General features: G+C 38.3%; 1 protein-coding gene across 1 annotated transcript in view; it reads left to right on the plus strand.

The window, feature by feature from the left end:
* The first annotated feature begins 21,386 nt into the window (after positions 1–21,386).
* Positions 21,387–21,744, plus strand: part of vstm2l (V-set and transmembrane domain containing 2 like) — a 32,151-nt gene continuing 31,793 nt past the window's right edge. The window contains exon 1 of the mRNA XM_059328010.1: positions 21,387–21,625. Within this exon, the coding sequence (XP_059183993.1) occupies positions 21,511–21,625 (115 nt within the window). The 5' untranslated portion in view covers positions 21,387–21,510. The remainder of the gene's footprint in view (positions 21,626–21,744) is intronic.

A 21,744-nucleotide genomic window follows, 5' to 3' on the forward strand; every position in this document is an offset into this window, starting at 1 on the left:
AAATGGTTGGTGGGTTTAAAGTCCAGTACTGCTCCCATTTCAGCTCTGGAAAGGTGTCATAATTTCCTGTTAACAGTGGCACTCTGACATCAGCAGCTGCTACAATGACTGCAGGTCAACCTGCGATTGAAGTCTTTATGTGAGAGAATTCACCGGAGCCCCGGCCACAGAATCAGCTGTTTGGTATGCAGACAGACACACTGTATTCCAATTGAGGCATCACACCGTGATCCTCAGCTCCTAATCCGTGTTCATGGTCACGACTGTTCAGGAATGTGCTCCTCATAGCAAGCAAGTGATTAGGGTTTTTTTTTTTTCTTTGAAACATCTCTGAATTGTATTCTGTGTCACGGACAGACAAACTCCATTTTAATTACACTCTGGCTCGTTTCTTTTCTCTCACTTGTCAAATGCTGGTATGTTATCACTACGTTGACACCGCTACCATTGTAGCGACTATGTATCCATTTCATTCTCTGCTTATCTAACCAGTTCTTTCCTGCTCAGTTCCTTTTGCAGGCTGTTTTTCTCTGATGGCAGCCAGGCAAAATTGTGCAAATCCATTTTGTAAAGGGATCACAAACAGATGCTCTGTGTCCTCACAGGAGACTATGTGTAGCTCTCTGTAAACCGTCTGTCTTTTGTCTGGAAAAACAGGGAAATAAATGTGTTCACAATGAGACACAGTAAGCTATATTTGAGCTCTCTGGGTTGTCAAAATGAGATCAACCCAACTACAGTGCATTATAAATGACCTAAATGAGCTTTTGTCATTTTGAGGGATAAACTAAATGACTAAACTGCTCTGAAGAGACAAAGACAGTTTCTGTTTTTGATATGATGCAAGTAAGTGAATGATGAATAAAGCTGATGGTAATTTATCTCTGAACAGAGTCTGTGCTCTGTACAGACTCAATAACTCATTTATCACACACAAACAGTTCATAATCACTATTTTTACTATAAACATAATCAAAGTTTTATTCTGAAAGCAGTAAAATATTGTGAGGATGAGGCAGGAGAGGCACAGCAGTCTTGTTATACAGGGAGGATATGTGGAATCTTTCCACTTTTATGAGGGAACCTGTGAAGTGTCTCAGTGGCTGAAGACTTGTGAAGCTCAACCCTCCCTGACCTCGCTGCTGTGTCGCCCCCTGGGATTTATGAACCTTTATACTCTGTTCACAGGCCCCGAGGCGGATCTGGGCTTTGCCTCATAGAATGTGTGTGATATGGTTTCCTTGTGGTCACACAACAGTAGAGCTAATACAGGAAGATTTGGGGTTATTTCAGGGAACCATGAGGTTTCAGTTACACACCAATTACCTGCTATGGGAAGTCAAAACAATGAGAGAGATCCAGACTGTCTACACCCATAAAACGGCTTATTACGATCCATATTTGTTTGTTGTTAGGCAGCGACCTCTAGTGACAATAATGACAGGAGCAGAAGAGAAAGTAAGGTGATGTAGTATAAAGAGCGATAAAGTCGGCTTAGGGATGAGGTCAATTTGGACAGAAGAGACTGAAAAACACACTTACATCAAGGAGGCCGCTGTTCATATATTCTGTGAAATCAAAATTTATGTTGAGGTATTTTAATGTTTGTAGCTTTGTTAATATTTAACAATGTCACAAAATACATCACAATGTAGCAAATGTACTTATTCAAAACTGAACCATGACTTGTGTTTCCTAAAAATGAATCAAGTCGTTCCGTTTCACAACACTAACAACATGTTTAAAACGTTGAAAAAAATGTTGTTTTGAGGGGTCAATGTCAAAGAACCTTTTCTGTCATTTAGGTATGAAGGCACGTTGTAAAGGTCTGTATGAATTCAGAAGCTGCCAATTTTATTCAAAATGTATTCAACTGTTTTCATTTTGATTGAGCTTGATTTTATGACTATTAGACATTTGCACGATGAGTCATTTTTGTTATTTGTAGAGTACACTAAAAAAGAACTTAAGAGGCACAATGACAAGGTTTTAGGTTGAAACTTTTTTTGAATAAGGGTTATGTCATTTAACGGATTACAATTTATATGTAACCAGCGTAATTGTGAGACAGGAGGCATCAGGCAGCAAAGTCTAGTGGCTATCGTAATTTTGAAAGGAGCAAATGTAGAAGTCAGGTGATGGAGTATAAAGAGCTACAAAGTCCACGTAGGGACGAGGTTAGGAGGACGGACGGGTAAAACAACTCAACATGACCCAAGAGTCCGCTGTTCTTGATCTGTAAAAAGCCAAAAGTCAAGATCTTTTCTTAAACCTGACTATATAGTTTTATTTCACAGTGTTAACCATGTTTTTAAAACTGCGACTGTGGTGCAGTTAAAATAGAACATTCATGGATAGTGTTTTGAGAGTCACTGGCAAATAACCTTTTCTCTTGTTTAGGTAGGATATTTTAACAAATTGAATTTAGTCCAGTCATCAGATCGACTTTTCACTCTAAAATCCAACTCATCCATAATAAATTCCTAAATAACCAGGTGCTCAGTGACCTGATGGTGGCACTCCTCAGGGTTTCAGGATCTGTAATCAGGATCTCAGTCTTAAGGGATCTGTAAGGTGCATAAATTGTTAACTAATTCATGTTCCCGTCACATTTTTTCCTGCATTTTATAACTTTGTGTGATTTGAATAAATTATTAAAGAACATGATGTTTTTTGAAATACCTGTATTACATCTTGTGACTATTCTTGTTCTATCAGTAATTGGACTGTAGATGAGTTTTTCTCCTCGTAGAGTCAAGCTCCATTGATATTCTCTCAGCATCTCACCATATTCCAGTCACTCTGCAGCTTAAACACCCTTCAAAAGAACACTTTCTTCAGCTGGGGATGCATCCTTCAATAAGACCCATCGTTTGATCAATTTCCTCTCTATTCTCTGTGTTTGTCAATGTTTGCACTCCTCCACCATTTGTTACCATTGTCTCTGCATCTGCTCACCTCTCCCAACCTTCCTCTCCTCTCTCCAGCACCTCATCAATCTCTATTCTGCAGCACTATCTCTAAATCTGCTACAGTGCCTTCCCTCTCTTCCTCTGGTCCATCTCCTCACTTTCACCCCAGTACTCTGGTGTTCCCTTGAGGAAACCACTTAAAGTGATGTTTTATTACAACTCACAGAAGCTATACACCTTCTTTCCTAACAACATCCATCCAATTAATGCTCATTGCTTTATGTTTGTGTGATGCTATGTGTATGTGTGTGTGTGTGTGTGTGTGTGTGTGTGTGTGTGTGTGTGTTTTTCATCTACACTTTAACATAATTGTAGATCTTAACTAACATTTTTACCTTATGAAAACTGCCAATTGGGTTCCTTGAGGACCCCATGAATAAACTACTACGACAAATGACAGCATTTATCCACATTAGTACTTCAAAGCTATATATTATCCTTTGATTGTGGTAACATTTGTATTATATCTATATGGCGAAATCAAATACATATATATAAGAAATACCTTAGGTAAAGGTTGAATAAATGTAATTCAGATTTAAAAAAGAAAATACAGTTAATGTGGTTTTCATAGAAGTATGAACACCACATGCTACAGGCAGTTATGGCACATCCTTTGGCACACATGTTCATATTAAAATTATGTATTGCATTTCAGACTTTAAACATCATCTTACCTTAGGAAGAGCAGCATTTAGGGTGCGAGACAGAGCACGTGAATATATGTCTATCTGCTTCATCTGTCTCCCTAAAATGATAGTCGCCCGACCCCCTCATAATGTGTGATGCTTTAAATTACAAAAAAAGAAGAAATAGAATCAGAAAACAATTATGTAGTCATTAGGAACACATTGATTGACAATTGTTAAAATAATTGATTATTTTCTATATTGGTAAATGATTTTATGCTTGATTTCTGCTTCTCTGTTTGACTCCCTGGTGTCTGTCTCTGTTCTCTGTCTCTGTGAGTGACGCAGGTCACTATCAAAGGTCAAACCTTGAGTGTAATAAATATCTCATGCATTTATATTAAGTCAGACAATATGATTTTGATACAATGATTATGTTTGTGTGTTAGTTTTGGTTTAGAAACTTTGACTACATATATTTCATTGTCTGTTTCATATTTTTTAGACTTTTAGAATCTATGTGATACAGTAAAAATCCTTTGACTCTGTAGATATACTATCTTTGTGAGACACAACAACAAGGCAGGAGGTTTTTGTTGAATGTTCTGGAGAAGAGGCCAGGTCAGGATGGCCTTGTCCGGGGCAGCAAGCAACCTGGTGGCTTGACGTGCCGTTGTATTTATTAAAACTGGCGAATCAGCGATCAAGAGGGCGGGACTTCCTGGAGGAAATCGACCAGCATGTTTTGTAAACAAATGTTAGTATTTTAATGGGTTCTTAAAACTTGGACGTCTCCAGCTCTTCATTTCCCCATCAACAAACTGCGCAGAAAAATGGTGAGGTTTTTTCTGTTGGTGACAGATTATCAATTTTCAAGGTTTCCTCATGCAATTTTTCTAACACAGTTATGAAAAATTGGAATGCTTGAATAAAACAACAAAATTTATATCTCTGGTGTCTGCAGGTACCCTAAGGGTAGGATAAAGATGAAAAAGAAACAGGGCTTCATACAGCACTGCCATACAGTACAACATATTGGTACAAATATGTAAGCAGAAAGCAAAATATGTGCTTACTTCACTGCTTGCTGCGTTTAGTTATTTAGAATCAACAGTGATGGAAAACAGCCCAAAGGGATGAGACGTTCGGTGGTGACAGGCGACAAGCTCACTGATGCTCACTGTGATAATGAAACATCTCACTGATGGCAGTTATTTAAAGAAGTGATTCTCAGTCTTTTTCCGCTTGTGGCCCCTTAATATGAAGCATTTGTGATTGTGAGCTCTTGACTGTTGCATTTGCATGATTAAAGGCCAAATAAGAGGCTTATGGGAAAAAAAACAATGATGAGACATCTGTATGACCTCTAAACCCTCAAGTTAGAAATAATGTAGCACAGTGGCTCTCAACCTTGTTTGTGTTCAGGGCCCCTAAATTACTACACATTAGGTTATAGACCCCTGTTTGATAGAATTTTGCTTCAGAAAAAGGTTTAAGTTGTAAGATACAATCAAGACCTGAACTTTTAGTCGCTGACTTAACCTGGGGAGATAATAGTCGAGGTAATGGAGCTATTGATTAAAAGCGTCACTCTTATGGCTCTTACTCACATTGAGCTCACTTTAGTGACTTAAATAGTGAAAATAAACTATTCCCCATTTTCCTGAGGACCCCTGGAACTCCCTCAAGAGAACCACTGATCTAGATCATCCAACATTTTGCTATTGATACCTACAAAGATAGGAAAACCCACCAATGTAGAATAAAATAAAGACTTTATTTTAAGGCTGTGTAAACTCCAGACAAGTATCACAAACAATTCCCAAAAATAAACATGTAATTTCTTCAGAGACAATGTTCAGTTGGCATCAATAGATTGTATTTCAGTTAAATATCAGTGACACCTACAGTCTTTTATTCGGTGGACAGCCGGTAAGTGTAACATGCAAATGTTTAATTTGTCTGCAAGCATATAGTCCAACATATTGGAAGCATACAGCTTTAAATAACATGAATAATGACTTTCTATTTTCTTGGGCTTAACTGGAGCCGTTTTTATATTAGATAGTTTTTTTCAGGAGAATGTCAGAAAACTATTAGAGTTTTTAAGGATATAGTGAACCTGGAAAAAACTGTTTTCACTGGGAGAAAAAGTGTAATACTGATTTCATCCAAAAATACCTAAATCTAAATAGCATATTTTTCTGCCTGGTCAACAGTTGAAGGATTTGCATATTTGCAATGGCAAATTCACATTACATAATCATCAGACATAAAAATGCCCCCTTTAACAGTGACCTCCATATCTTTCCTGTTGAACCTGGAAGAGCCGTGGTCCGATAGTTAGGAAACAGAGGTCTTCTCGGGGTCAGAGTAGGGCCTGTCCTTGCTGTGCAATGGATTAGTGTCTGTGGCAGGTCATTACATATATGGAAGCTGAAGCTAATCAGAGTGTCGGCAGAGCAGCAGTCGCTCTGAAATGATCGCCTCTCTTTTTACCATTCAACGCTCATCTGTGCTAATGGTGTTGTCACATTGCTGGCACTTTTATGGCCACCTATAGCACATTTCCAATGCAAACACTGTGAGAAGATGTTCATAACTCACAGGGCGTAGGATTCTCGCATAAAAAGCACATACATTAAGCACACAAGGACAGAAAGGGAGCAGGAGCAAATCTTTCAAGCAAAAAGGATTTAGCTCCAGTAGGAAAACTGGGAAGTGTATTGCTGAGCCACGCAGCATTATGATGGGATTATAATGTACAGAATTTAACGCTTTTGACATCCTGTAAAGCTGTTAGAATCAATCCGTACATACAGCATCCTATTAACATGTCAACATCAATCTGACATTTTTGTTTAACAATCATGTGGATAATAAACATGGAAATTATTATATTTCTCAGTGCACCGTTTGCATATTGTACAGCTGTAAATCTGTACCTGTTCAGCTGCTTTTGGATGTGTTCATCCCCAAATTCAACCACTTTTTGTTGATAGATTTTTACTTTTAGTAATATGTCAAAGGTTTTGGATCATCAGTGAGAGTATGCTAAAATTACTACTTAGTACTTGGAACATAACATAATGGCATTTATTCAGAGGACAGAGGTCAAAGCAGCATGGTGCGACTGTGGAGCATCTCACAGTCCATCAGCTAACTAGTCTAGTTAGTGTCATAGTAAATAGCATTTACCCAACAGAGAGATTTTCCTGGTTTCTCACACAACTCCATCAATGTGTAGGTATTGGAATAATGGGGGGACCTTGATTTATGAAGTTCATCAGAATTAAATACTACTTAAAACAACCTTTCGTCTGCATTAATCCCTCAGCATCATAATAGGAAAGAAGTGGTAAAGTAGTTAATACCACTCCTTACTTGATTGGATTGACTGCTTCAGCCAAGTTGGACGTCAATGCAGTGCGACTCTTTGCTACTAAAAATATTTTGATATTTATTTTAACATGTTGCAGGAGAGCAGTGCATGCTAATCAATCATCAATCAATCTTTTAGATTAGTGCAGTTCAAAGTGCTTCACAAGCTGATAATAAGACAGCAAAGGTGTAAATCATAAAAAAGAAACAGAACAAGCAATTTAACAATTAGAGCAATGCACACAAAGTAAAACATAATAACAATTTCATGAAATAGATTGAAGAGCTACAGGAACAGTAATATTGTAAAACGGTTAAACCCAACAGCTGTGCCGCACCATAGGAAAACAATGGTTTTGCTGGCTATGTGCTTCCAGCAATGTCAGTGAGATCAAGGCCTAACTCATGTTATTTCATGATTATCTCTGGCCCCTATATGATTAACAATATCTTTACTGGATAAACAGTGACACTTTATTCCTCTCTTCTTCCTGAATCTTTTGCAAGAGTTCTTTGTGTTAACATACTTTGAGGTGTAATTAGTGCCAGTTTTAGTTGCATATGCTCAGGGGTCATGGCATTATAAGAAAAAATACAAGGTGTAAAGTAGACTATGGAATTTCAACCCTGTCATCCTCTAAGCCAGTAGTTCTCACGCACAATTCAGATCACCCAAAAAAGAAACAAAATGAACAAATAAAGTAAACAAAATGACCAAAAAAGACACAAATTGACCACAAAATGATAAAAAAAAAGACACAAAATGACCAGAAAAGACACAAAATGACCAAAAAATTACACAAAATGACCAAAACAGACACAAATTGACCAAGAAAAGACACAAAATGACCACAAAATGACCTAAAAAGACACAACATTACAAAAAAAAGACATGAAGTGACCAAAAAGACTAAAACACATTGACACATGAACACAGTTGAGACAGAGCTGACTTCCAAAATGATTTGGCGACCCCCAGAAATCATCTCACGACCCCAATTGGGGTCCCGACCCCAAGGGTGAGAATAGCTGCTCTAAGCCACAGCCTACACTTTTACATCTTAATGAAACACGTGTGCATTTATGTGCCATTTTTCCCCCTGATATTCAACATTAAGAGATTACTATACATGTCAAAATTTAAGGAGATGTTTTGATCCTACAATTAACAAATACAGACACATCTAACATTAAGTAACCTCAGAATTGAACAGCCTCATCTGCTGAATTGAGGTTAAAAAAACAAACATGTTAAGTCATTCAAATTGTATAAAAATGTGCATATTTTCACTTGATCTACAGCCTAACTTTTATGTTTGTATTATTATTGACTGCTTTACACAGCAGTGAAAATAGCCTGACAGAGAAGCAATTAACAAGACTTTGTTCTGAATCAGTCAGTATGATGGTGGATGATGAGAGCTATGGTTTCAGCCTAATGTGTTCCTCTGGGCAAAGGTTATTTTATACTCAGACATCTTGATAAAACTATCTTTAAAGTTATTTTAATGGATTGAACACCAGTCATTATAGATTAATGATCATTTGGGGTCGCTGCATGGGTAAAAATTCTGTAAACACCTGCAAATGAAAACAAAGAGAGATTATACACCATAAAGCAGTGTGCTTTCCCCTCTCTGGTATTACGTTGTGACAAATCTCAACAAAACATTTCTCTGTATGCATTATGAGTTTTTTCCGCCCGCTCACTGTGCTCCTTCTGTCTAGTCCCAGTGGTTCCACTTAGCACATATTGCACCATTTATTTTCATTATCCTCTGACACTGTGACTACAGCCTAAAACCAGCGTCTCATCATCTCAGTGCTTTGCTTTCTTTGTTCAAGCCCTCTACGCTCCACAAAACTTTGGATATTTATTTTCATTATGCACCATAACATTGTATTCTGCAGAACTTTCATTTTGAGATTTAGAACGTGGCATTTTAATGTATATTAAATTTATATAATAAACAACATCTTGGTAATGTCAGAGGAGTAATAATAATGTCAAAGCTTTAATTAGAGAGAACTTTATTAGTTTTAAACTGCATTTTTGCTGCAGCAGAGGTAAACAATCAGCAGATTGCCTTTGTCCTTGAAGAATTGTTGTTCTGCCAAATATCAGTTGAAAGTTTATACATTTGGTCTTTTATGATCAGCGTATGCATGAAATGAGCTGAATGTACAACAAATCTTGCAACTGAAGATGAATAATTCATATCTCCCCAAGGCGTGTATGTAATCCTGCATGTGTATGATTTCTTGCTCAGTATGAATGAAGCTTAAGCTTTTCCATCAATGCACTCAGCAGTCTGCTGCTTTCATCCTGGAGAGCAGAGCCGATTCCCAAAGAACCTCTGAAGGAGCAATTACAAGACCACAGAAATGCCAACCGTCATGCTCCTCTCAGGGATGATGGCCAGATGTGGAAGAACTGCCCCATGTGTTGTTACTCTCTGCCAGCCTGACAAGAGGCAGCGACTGTGAGCTGGGATTTAAGAAGAATGCCACATTTACCCTCATGCACACAACAACACAAACCTCAAATGCACATGTGGTCCAGCTGAAATATCCTTTCCAGTATATATATATATATATATATATATATCTGCTGCTGCCCAGCTGTTACATGCACAGTTGTGGTCAAGTAAGAAGTAATCCATTTGCCCGGGGCACAGGTAATTTGCAAAGCCCCACTGCAAAATAGTAAATTCAGAGTTTAGCAACAGTAACTACAACCCCGATTCCCAAAAAGCTGGGACGATGTCGAAAATGCATTAATTTCAGAGTACACTGAGACATTAAACTGCATAATTTTCAATTAAATTCTGGAAAAGTTGGTGTGTTCAAAAACTTTTGACCAGTAGTGTGTATATATATATATATATATATATATAATTTGTCTGAAAAGTTGTAAAGTTCACTAGTAGTTGAATCTAGAATCTTAAGTGTGCCTGCTATTGGTAATGGTAATATTTTTGCACCATGCCTTGTATTAAGCAATCAAGTGCATATTCAAGACCCCTTTGACAAGATTGTAATAAGATGGATATAATATCACTGACTATGGAGACAGCAAAAAAGTAACAAATACATAATGTCTAATTTAAAAAAAATGTCAAAAAAAAAAAGTTCAGTTGTCATTGAGTATCAAGTATTAGCAAATAATCGTCTTTTGTTTTAACATTTTAGACAACGTCTCAACTTCTTAAGTGATACGTTGTGTAAAGTGTTATAGCTAATGTGCAATTCATACACATTGCTGCCAGACCTTATAACATTTGTCAGAAGATAATTTCAGCTCCAAATATCGGTGGCAGCAGGGGTTTATTGATCTCAAGCTCCATTTTGAATACATCTCCACAGTACTTAAAAAGTTGGTGGCATGTCCAAAAAGTGTTGATAGAAGTCCTTTGATTTTTGTATCTATTTTGTATCTATCAGACATGAGGTTCATATTGAAATGCATTTTGGCTAATTTCTCTTTAATATAGTGAAGACAATAGAGAACTGCGTATGAACTGCTATAATGGAAAACTCTATTCACTCAATAAATAAAATAAATTTTTTACTTTACCGTAAGGTCTATGAGTTGTGAGTAATGTTGTCAACTAACCAGCTCAGACACATAAGTTTCTGAGAGAAAATAACCATCAACTTTCAGACTTGGAACAAAACAGCTTGGCTGCCAGCAACCCTCTGTGCCTTTTCTGCATTTTATCATCACTATAAAGTTGGAAGCGTACCGATCACTTCTCTGCCCTGCTGTTGAGCTGATTTTTTTTTTCTTAACAGCTTGGCACACTACACTGGAGCCCTTGTTGTTCATAAGACACATGAATTCGCCGGAGGGGTGGTTTAGAGCACATGCCAGTTTATTTGGTGAGCTTGGCACCGCTGCACATGAAAGTGTAATAAAAACCCATCTGTTAAAAGACTGAAGCTGAGCCAGGCCACTGGAACCGAGGCTTGTCCTCTGCATGTAAGTGTGTGTGTGTCTTGTTGATTTGGGGACAGTTTCAAAGGGTCTTTTTCTTCTGGGCTCTGATTGTGATTTTTAGATGTAAAATGAGAAGTATCCTTTTTCAGTTTACGTGGTAAACATTTTCATGAAGATTTGATTTAAGACACAAAATACAAGGTCTTGAACACACTGATGAGATAAGATAAGACTTTATTTATGCCTCAGTAGGGAAATTTAGTCGTCACAGCAGCTCAAGATACAGACAGGAGTTTACAAAGATATAAAAAAAAAACAGGATAAAGACTAAAAAAATAAGACATATACATACATTCTATACATGGAATACTTACATGGCTGCTATTTGACATTTCTTATTAATATTGCACATAGGGTTTTGTTGTTTTTCCTTGAGAGTATAAAGTATTTTCACAGATATTGCACATTAGAACTTACCAGCAGTAAAATAGGTTGTTGTATGTAGTTGTATAAGCAACAAATAAAAAAAAAAACAATATATATGCATATACAGTCATGCAAAACATTTTTAGAACGGCCTTTTTCTTCAATTTCTTGTTCATTTTAATGCCTGGTACATACAACTAAAGGTACATTTGTTTGGACAAATATAATGATAACAACATTACAATACAAAAAATGTAATTAAAAAATATATATATATATATTGTTTTATTTAATTTTTGTCTTCACACACTGTCAGTCTTGTGTATCCAATGCATTTCAGCTATAATGAATCCTCAGTGTTTAATCACTCATTTCCTTTTGAAAGGAATGGCAATGTATAATAGTGTCGTCATGACAACAGGGTATAGTGATGGAATTAAGTAGCTGCACACACAAGCAAATGCAAAATTGATTGACTCTGCATAATGTGGCCCGAATCACACATGCTCTCTTTGGGAATGCTGATGAACACGGGATGAATCTCATCAGAGAACAAACATCCTGCAGAATCCTACACTCCAGAAATCCCATCATCCTACAAATGAAGCATTCTTCAGCAGGCCAGATGGAGCTCTATGTTTCTTTATGTGCTTCTTATTACACACTTCATCTTTTTGGGGGGTTTTCTGATGCAGGGCGGGGTATTCTGACGGTGAGGCCTGTGATAAATGTAAGGAGGGAGATTGAACGTGTGAGACCTGAAAGAGCACACATTCACATGATTTAAAACATTATGACTGAGAGATGTGGAAAGAGTTGTCATACATTGCATATAAAGCAAAATGCATGGAAATTTGAAGGCAGTTCAACATGCCAGGGTGTTAAAGTGATATCTCACATTTCAGTGTGCTGCTGCATAAGCTTTACAGTGGGACAAGAGTCATCATCCCCCGGGGAAATTTACTAGTACAAGCACAACCCTAGAAATCTATTGTTTCATTTATCTTGAAATATGGAGGGACATAATAAGTATAAGTGACAACAGAGCTCCCAAAGTTGTTTCTAACAGGAACACACTCCCATCAAATATATACAAAGACAGACAACTTTATTACCCACAGCCCAATGTAGCCAAAACAAATATTTTCTGTCCTCTAGACAACTTCTTTTGTAAGTTTTCTCCAGTGACAGACTAATAAAGGACTTGCTAAGGTATTTCTTCTTGTGGCCTACTATTTTGTCAGCTATTTTCTTCATTTAACAGCAGGCTGCAGACTCTTGGAAACACAAGAAGCAGAAAAAAAACATGCAAACTATTTATTTTAAGGGAAATTACATTGTGTCCTAATGGATTTTGTTGCTGATGCTCACTCACATCACATTCAGTTGATTGCATTGCTGCATTGCATTGATGTGGTGCATCATTTTGAGATTTTTGAGAAATTTTGTTGGAAGCCGTGTATGTCTTTATTCCTGCTTGCGTCTTGCTCCGCAGTGGACAATGAGGAGTTATGATACCTAGTCATTCACTACAAAACACCTTAATTAGATGGCAGCTGGCTGCAGGCAGATCACCAGGGAGCTCAAGGTTTCCATCACTAAAAACAACCTACAAGCGCAAGTTTAATGAATTCAGAGTTTGCTTGTTTGCTGTTAGGACAGAGTGTTAGATGACCCCCACAACATTTTAATGCTCTTTTGAACAGATACAACAAACAAAATATAACTTATTGTGATGCTTAGAGAGGCTGATTGACCAATTTTATTACTCTACGATTCTACAATGTCATTTAGCAGATGCTTTTAACCAGAGCGACGTACATTTGAGAGGTCATAAAAGACAAGCAAAGATCTACACTTGAACAAGTCCCATGGGTTAAGGATACTATAAGGACAGTGCAAATGGTGCTTGTTTTTTTTGTGTTTTTTTTTTTTTTTAACCATTTGTGTAGATTATGTGTGAAGGTGTTCAGTATAGAACTGGATCTTTGATCTCTTCCTAAAGATTGAGAGGGACTAAGCAGATCAGATGTCTGGGAGTTTGTTCCACCAGAGAGGAATTACAGAGGAGAGGAGTCTAGTTTGAGACGTAGAGCCTTCCAGAGGCAACCTGGTCTCACAGAAATCTGTGAAATAGCCACGGATTTCGCTTAACTCAAAATCCGTGGAATAGCCACGGAATCGCTCAAATTTCCGTGAAACTGACACGGATTTTGCTACAATGCAAGTTAATGACAGTCATATCCCATGGCTATTGGTTTGTTCCAAGTCACGTGACTTTGAAGGTCCCAGCGGTCAGAACAAAAAACATGGCGGACAGTTCTCTCATTTTTAGTGAAAAATCTATATTCTGACTTTGTTTCTATCCATAAAAATGGATTTTGATCACATTTGTAGCGAGAAATATATGTTTTATTTTCTAAATATTCACTCAGTGAATGTACATAATCACTTTGTATGTTGGAATAGCCACGGGATATGACTGTCATTAACTTGCATTGTAGCGAAATCCGTGTCAGTTTCACGGAAATTTGAGCGATTCTGTGGCTATTCCACGGATTTTGAGTTAAGCGAAATCCGTGGCTATTTCACGGATTTCTGTGAGATCATGTTGCCAGAGGCCATCGGGACGGTTTGTGGACCTGAATAAAGGAGCTCGGGTAGGCAGGAGCTTGCTGTTTTGTAGGCCAGAGACAGATTTTCAATTGGGAGCCAGTGCGAGAGATGAGCAATGGAGTGATGTGCTCTTTTGGGCTGGTTAAAGAGCAGACGGACTGCTGCGTTCTGGATCATCTGCAGAGGCTTGAAGGTGCATGCAGGGGGACTGATTACATTACATGTGGATGAAGCTAGATTTGTTGTCTCCTGTTTACAGTCTTTATGCTAAGCTAAGCTAACTGGCCACTATAGTGTACAGATATGTGAGTTATATCAATCTTTTTGTTATATTTGAACAAGCATGAGAGTCTGCAACTTGACTGGTTGGTGAGCAAGTGATTGAACAGCGACAATGCTTTTCAAATTATGACATCTCATGTTTAGATCCTAGTATGATTTGCAGGGGTTTTTTTTTGTAATTGTGCATTTGCTCTATTTCTGTTACATCGGCTAGAAGCATGTTCAGGTTTCTTAGGGTTAATTGAAGATGAGCTCATTTAAAATAGGTCAATTTAATAAATGTTGAAGAGCATGCTGAGAGCTAAAAATGCCCCACATGTGTAGTCAGGGTTTCTTTACATGGCTGATGAAAATCCTGGTCACTTAGTCAGCTTGTAGGAAGCTGAAGTGGACTTGAGAAAATCCAAGCCTGCAGTACTGATGGCAATTGGTAGAAGATTAAAAAGCAGTTGACTGCAATCTGTGCCCACTGTGTTGAAATGCCAAGGGCTGCTGAGAGCGAGAGCACAGAAGATTGCATCACCTCCTGTGTAAAAAGCTTGGTCTAATGAGAGTGTATTAACACTGCACTGTTAATAGCCACAATGGATCTTGCTTGTCCAGCTCCCCAAAGACTAGCAGGCACAGTGAGTCCACAGAGGTGGCATTTCTAGGAAGTGATCACAAGGCTATTGACTGCTGAGTCATTTCCTTACAAGAAGCATTTATCAAGTAGAAAATAACATTATGTTCGGTTTTCACACATCAACACGTCAACAGTGTTTTCATTTGTGAATAATCACTGATCATTGCTCATTCTGCTGCGACACACTTAACAAAAAGTTTTGTTTACAAATTTGAATTTCCCACTGAATATTCAACACACTCGTATCTACATGACGCACAACACACTCATCACCGCCTGATATATCTTTATTCATCGCATGTTTCTGTCAAGCCACATTAGCCTCAGGAGGAAGGCGGCAAACGGAAAGATGGTTAATGTGCCGCACCTGCTGCTGCTGCCGGGATGCTACTTGACATCTTCGCTTCACAGCGGCAGCCAGTTAAAATTGTACCAGAAATGAACAGGAAAGATTTACTGGAGCGCAAAGCCATATCCAGTGAACCAGGAAATGGTGGCGAGGGGTTTTGCCATCATATAATTCTTTTCTGAACGGTCAGTGTGATGACAGGTAGAGACAGAGGAGAGAGGCTGGCCGACGATGTTCTTGACTGGAAAGTGATGAATTCTGTGGTGTGTGAAAATACTTTTCCTCCTGTTGAGAACAAGTGTCAGGGTGTAATGTTCATGAAGGGTCTTGCACAGGTAAATGACACTGCATCAGTTGGTGCTACAAAAGACAAGTCTGACAGTTTCCACTCGGGTGATTCAGCAGCTGAAAATGAGGGACAATTTTTCAAGCACACAGCACGTTTTGTGCTGCATTTCATATTTAGAGGCATCGTATAAATGTTTCTCAGTGCTGAACATCCTGCAGTTTAAAGCCGAGGCGGTTATTGTTGCATACAAAGTGCAGCATCAGGAGAGGGATTAGAACAAGGCTGCTTTATTTAAATGTCATTAAAAAGAAAGTGTGTCTTTTTCACTGTGTGATGCTCGCGACACTTTCAATGCAAAGCCATCACTGATGAGGAAGGTAAACTCACTCTGCACAAGTCAGCTTTCTCCTCCACTTGACCCTCAAGAGGGTCACTTTTCTCAGAGTGTAAGCCCTGCACGTCTTCACCAGGGTATGGCAACATTTTCCACCGTTTGACTCACAAAACAGCCTTTGGAGGTGATACCTGTGCTATCTACTTGGCCATTGCAAAGAGAGCGAGAGAGAAGGAAAAGCCTTAGGACTTTTGGTGTTAAATCCCTGAAGATCGTGTAAAGGATTTAAAACAGCCTGAAAAACCAGCAATGATTGAGCCTGCAAGCGACTGCGCCCACATTTTAAGCCCCTCACCTTGTGCATTAAAGCTGTGGTTATATGGTTTCCAAAGCTTGTTTAATATTCATGAAAAGCTGAGCAGCCTGAGATCTCTGTGCACTCGAGAGCCAAAAGATATATTGTTATTTGATGTGGTAAACAGAGCGTTGGAAAAAAAAATGTGGCAAGGCAATTTGGCATACATGCTGCTATTTCTTCAACCTTTTTGAAATAGCAATAGATGTATTAAAGTTCACAGGAAGCTAAGGATTATTGGGCTCAGGAGAATTTCATAGACTGACAGCAGGGAATATCCATCCCACCAGCGTCACTGGCACTGAAGCAGTTAACATTTTTCACAAAGAAATTAACACTTATACAATCTCATTCACACCTGTGACTTCTATCTGTCACCATTTTTTCATGAACATTGCATGGCAGTTAGTGAGCTTGAAATGCCCCAAGAAGAGCAATATTATACAGACACACCACACACTTTCAGCAGGTCGTACATTTTGATTGAGAAGGGTTAATTTTGTATGAGTCTATGCATTGTTTTGTAGAAAATCCTGCAAAGTATATCTCTGTACTGACCCTAAATCAATGTAAATGTTAATGAGATTTGAGAGAAGATAATACAGCCTGAAATGATGTGGTTTGGGGAAAATAGCCTTTTTTTCTTGCCAATTCTTTTTCATAATGACAGCTCAGGCATGTCCAGGGAGAATATTAAATATTGATCAATATCTAAAAGATTCATTTATGAAATTCATATAGAAGTGCAGCAATTTTCCCTCATATGCTGCTGAAATGTGTATCATTAGCTCTTTGTATAATTTTATTTGCTTGTGGGGAATATGTTGACAGTGGAGATCAGTCAGTGGGGCCTCATGGGAATCATCTGACAAATGACAAAATAAGCATTTTTCATTTTCCAATAAACACAATAAACATGAATGTAAATCTGAAATAAATCCAATCTAAAATCCAAACAGTATTACAATACATAATTTGTCGTCGTGTCGAGAGCAACTATTATATGTTGCATTCTCTGCTGATTGCGTCAATTTGCGCCCAGAGAGAGAAGCGAACGCCTCTGTTCTGCTATCTAAAAGCAGCAGGTAAAAGAAGCGGCTGAATGTGTCAAAGAGACCTCAATAAATAATGGATGTCATGAAGCTTCTGTGGAAGCTGTCAGCTTTGAAATCCACTCCCTGCTTGAGTCACACTCCCAGTTCGCTCCCTTCATTTTACATTTAGCGGGCCCCGTGCTGTATAACCATCATCTCCAACACACACATTCATATATACCTCATCTCTGGCTGGGGCTGTCTGAGGCAGTTAGTGCTGGGGAGGTGCTGCACTCAGAGCAGCCAGACAGGTGCTGTGTCCGTCTTAGGGGCTCACGTCTGCATACATCAGCTTCAATTTTCCCCTCAGTTCTCTGGGCTTGAGAGGCTGGTTGACACCCAGAGGAAGGGAGCAGACAGCAGCACCAGCCAAGAGGAAAAATAAACAGCCTCCTTTGGACCAGGCACACAGTGAAAATTGTAGCGTTCCTCAAAGACCCCTAAGGTTAACTGGTTTTCTTTTGTAGCTGCGAATTGATTTCTGAGCTCTTCAAATGGTGCTATCTGTTCGTGCTCATGTGTGGAGGGAGTAGGCTTTTAGTTGTCGTTGTCCCAAATGTCTAAACCCCAAACAAATCATTTTCCAGTTTTGCAAACTCTGACAGAAGACAGCAGGTGCCTCGGAATTAAACACCTCATTAAAGTCAGAGCAAACAAATGGATTTCACAGCCCCACGTGACTCTAATGCAGCTCATATAAACCTGAGCGATAAAAAAAACTGTTTAAATGTGTTCAAACTTTAAAAAAAAAATAAAAAAATCCGCAGAAAATCTCTGCTGCATGCTGTGAGCTCCACATGTCAGGCTCTTGCACAGATGGATCAAAGTCAGCAGGATAAATGGCTCTCTTCCCTTTGATAATAATTAATTACACACTCCAGCAAAAACAAATGCCTATGCAGGCACCATAGTAAGTGTGAGGGGATTATACCTTTCTTAATAAACCCAGAGATAAAGAGTATCATAGCATCTTTTATGCACTTTTTTTATGCATCTTTCCATGCACTTCACATAGTTTTTTATGAAAAAGAAAACAGCAGAACTTTGGTTTACATCAGATGGAAAGACCAGATATTTGTTTTGCATTACATTAATGCCTGCCCAAACATAATTAAGACATAAACAGCAGCTTAGAAGTAAGAGATTTGCTTGAAATGTAAATTTGTGCTCATAGAGAAAGCATTTTCTCCTCGTTTCCATGTATCCAATTCGAGATCATCATCCTTCAGCCATAATGTGAATCTTCTGGCTGTCACACTGAAAAAGAACACTGGCTAAAGGCCACTTGTCTTTTCACTGAGCCTAGGCTGTGTTTGCACTGTCAGCCCTGGACAACTCAACACACACACATATCTCCCACCACTGCATCATCTGAAGGTGGAATGGAAAAAACTTACTGTACACAATTAGAAATATTTATATAATCAGAATCGGATAATAATGACTGTGGCACCACTCCAAGGTCTAAGCTGTTTTATACTCTTTTCTAAAAGCCTATGCATCAATGACTATTAAAAGGCAAGGATTCGTCTCCATTCTCTGACCATTAGGAGGTTGCAAACCCTTCTGCATGCCAATAGATCCTTTTCAAGCTTTAAATTGCTTTAAATGTCAGCTATTCACAAGTTGAACAGCATCAGCACAAGAGCCCTCTGTCTGAAGCAAAAATGAATTCCCTTCCTATTCACTGAACTTGTGTAGCCTTTGCATACAACTTATTATCAATAATAAATAACCACTTCCTTGTTGTGTAGCCTCACTTAATTTTACATAAAAAGAAAAAACTGAGACAAATAAAAATTGATGACAATAAATAAAAGAGCTGTGGAGGCCGCAGCGGGTACAACAAGCTTAGAAATAGAGAAGCTTAGAAAAACTATATCTTACATAGTCAACAGCATCAAATCTAAACATTATCAAATCACACAACATGGACATGTATCATTTAAATAGAAACACCACAGCAGCTGCAGCCACAAACATTCATTCAAGCAAAGGAGAGAAAGTACAGTTTTAACACAACATAAGCACCGTAAGCAAACACACTATGCTATGTTGCTTGGCAACACACTGGTTGTTTACTTTCTCGTTTGGAGAAGCTCAGAAGTTTGTTGTCTGTCATCTGTAGGGAATACTTGTGATAAAAAGTACTTAAGTAAAAGTAAAATAATGATTAAAGTAAATAAATAAATAAATACCAGAAAAACAACAAGGAAACAAAAAATGCAACATGGTCTCACAGAAATCCGTGAAATAGCCACGGATTTCGTTTAACTCAAAATTTGTGGACTAGCCACGGAATCGCTCAAATTTCCGTGAAACTGACACGGATTTCGCTACAATGCAAGTTAATGACAGTCATATTTTTCTGGCGAGATCTTCACCACAAAGTGATTATGTACATTCACTGAGTGAATATTTAGAAAATAAAACATATATTTCTCGCTAGAAATGTGATCAAAATCCATTTTTATGCAGAAACAAAGTCAAAATATTAATTTTTTCACTAAAAATGAGAGAACTGTCCGCCATGTTTTTTGTTCTGACCGCCGGAACCTTGAAAGTCACATGACTTGGAACAAACCAATAGGAAAAAAAATCAATGGCTACTTGAGGCTGACCCCATCAGCCCCATCTCTTTACAAATCAGAAAATCACAAATCAGTCAGAAATCCATATTTTATAAGTCTATAGTGACAACACAGAGAGGAGACCATTTATTCTAAAACAACAATAGGGGCTCCTAAAAAGGTAGGCATAGCTGCTGCAATTACATCAATTATATCAGAACTGGAGAGTAGGATTGAAAGAAGAGATAAACAGGGAACTGGAGGTTTTTCTTGAAGGAAAAGATGTTTCGAAAAAAATACTGTATTTGAAATGAGTGAAACCCACCATATAATAACACAGCAATAAAACCTTAAGTATTCCATAACCACCCACTAATGGATGTAAATCCATTGTACATACTGTAGTAATACAGTATGTCAACAGTATGCTAATCTGTAGCCTAAAAGTAATTGTGTAAACTATTTGCACAACCTGAATGTAGGCTATAAAAATTAATATAGGGTGAATTTGGGTGATGTGGGACACTTTTTGGAATTTTGACTTTGATAAAAAATGTTTTAATTTAAAAATATTTTATGTAATTTCAGTCACATGACACCCATGGTAGACCAATAGTAAAGGTTTTAATGACTATATTTACTTTAAGCAGGAAATAAACCAGCCAAACCTCAAGTGTCCCACACAGTGGCGGTTCTACACAGGGGCCTCCAGGGGCCACTGCCCCTGTGAAGAAGCCTTTGGCCCCTGCTGTGGCCCCTGTGTCAAATTAATAATAAAATGGTCAATTTATAACGATGAACAATGGAACAATTCTAACCTTTTTTTTTGTTCAAACAATATCTCATTGCACACAAAAGGAACCCAGAATGTGTACATTGTATAATAGTTTAACTCTATGGAGTCTTATAGGGCTATTTTGTCCATTTTTTAGTCTTTGTAAGTCATTTTGTGCCTTTTTTTTGTCATTTTGTGTCTTTTTTGTCATTGGTGTCATTTATGTGTCTTTTTTGTGTCTGTTTTAGTTATTTTGTGTCTTTTTTTTTGGTCAGTTTGTGTCTTTTTTGTCATTGGTGTCATTTATGTGTCTTTTTTGTGTCTGTTTTAGTTATTTTGTGTCTTTTTTTTTGGTCATTTTGTGTCTTTTTTGGTCATTTTGTGTCTTTTTCAAGACATTCAAAGATTTTGAATGCTTAAATATCATCTTTGCCTTTTTTTCATGTGCTAATGTGCCCCTCTGATTAAAAACTGGCCCCTCCTTGGCCCCCACAGTAAAATTGGTCTAGAACCGCCACTGGTCCCACATTACCCGAATCCACCTACTTAGATTAAATAAGTGAAGGAACAGCTGCTGAAGTGTTAAGATTCAAATGTAGAGCAGAAATTAAACTTAAACCGACACTAACGTCTGTGTGAGATCCCTCCGCCTAATTGACTGTCAGTGTGAGCCGCTGCACCTGTCTCCGCGCCGCTTCTCCCTCCGCCTCCGCCGGCCGCATCATCTCCTCCCGCAGAGCCGAGCGGAGCAGCAGCAGCGTCTCTCCTCTCCAGCTCCGAGCTTTATGTCTGTGAGGGCTGCTCAGCGCCGGAGGGGACGTTTTACCTAATGTGACAAATTTCACACAACTGCTTAAAACACCGGCTGAAGCAATGGGAGCCTTTGGAGTGATTTTAGGGATTATACAGTACGTGGGACTTTATATTCAAGTTAACGCAGCTCTCAACGTCGCACACGGTGAGGTGGATAATCATATCTCTGGAAATGGTAAGTGTCTTTGCCCCTGTTTGTTGGTGGTAGATTGACTGGAAGAAGCTTCCAATATTATAAGATTCACTCTTTAGAAATAGTGACTGGGTGGGGTTCAGTGAACGCAGGTGTTTTTC

The sequence above is a fragment of the Centropristis striata genome, chromosome 3 (genome assembly GCF_030273125.1).
Source record: "Centropristis striata isolate RG_2023a ecotype Rhode Island chromosome 3, C.striata_1.0, whole genome shotgun sequence".
NCBI lineage: Eukaryota > Metazoa > Chordata > Actinopteri > Perciformes > Serranidae > Centropristis > Centropristis striata.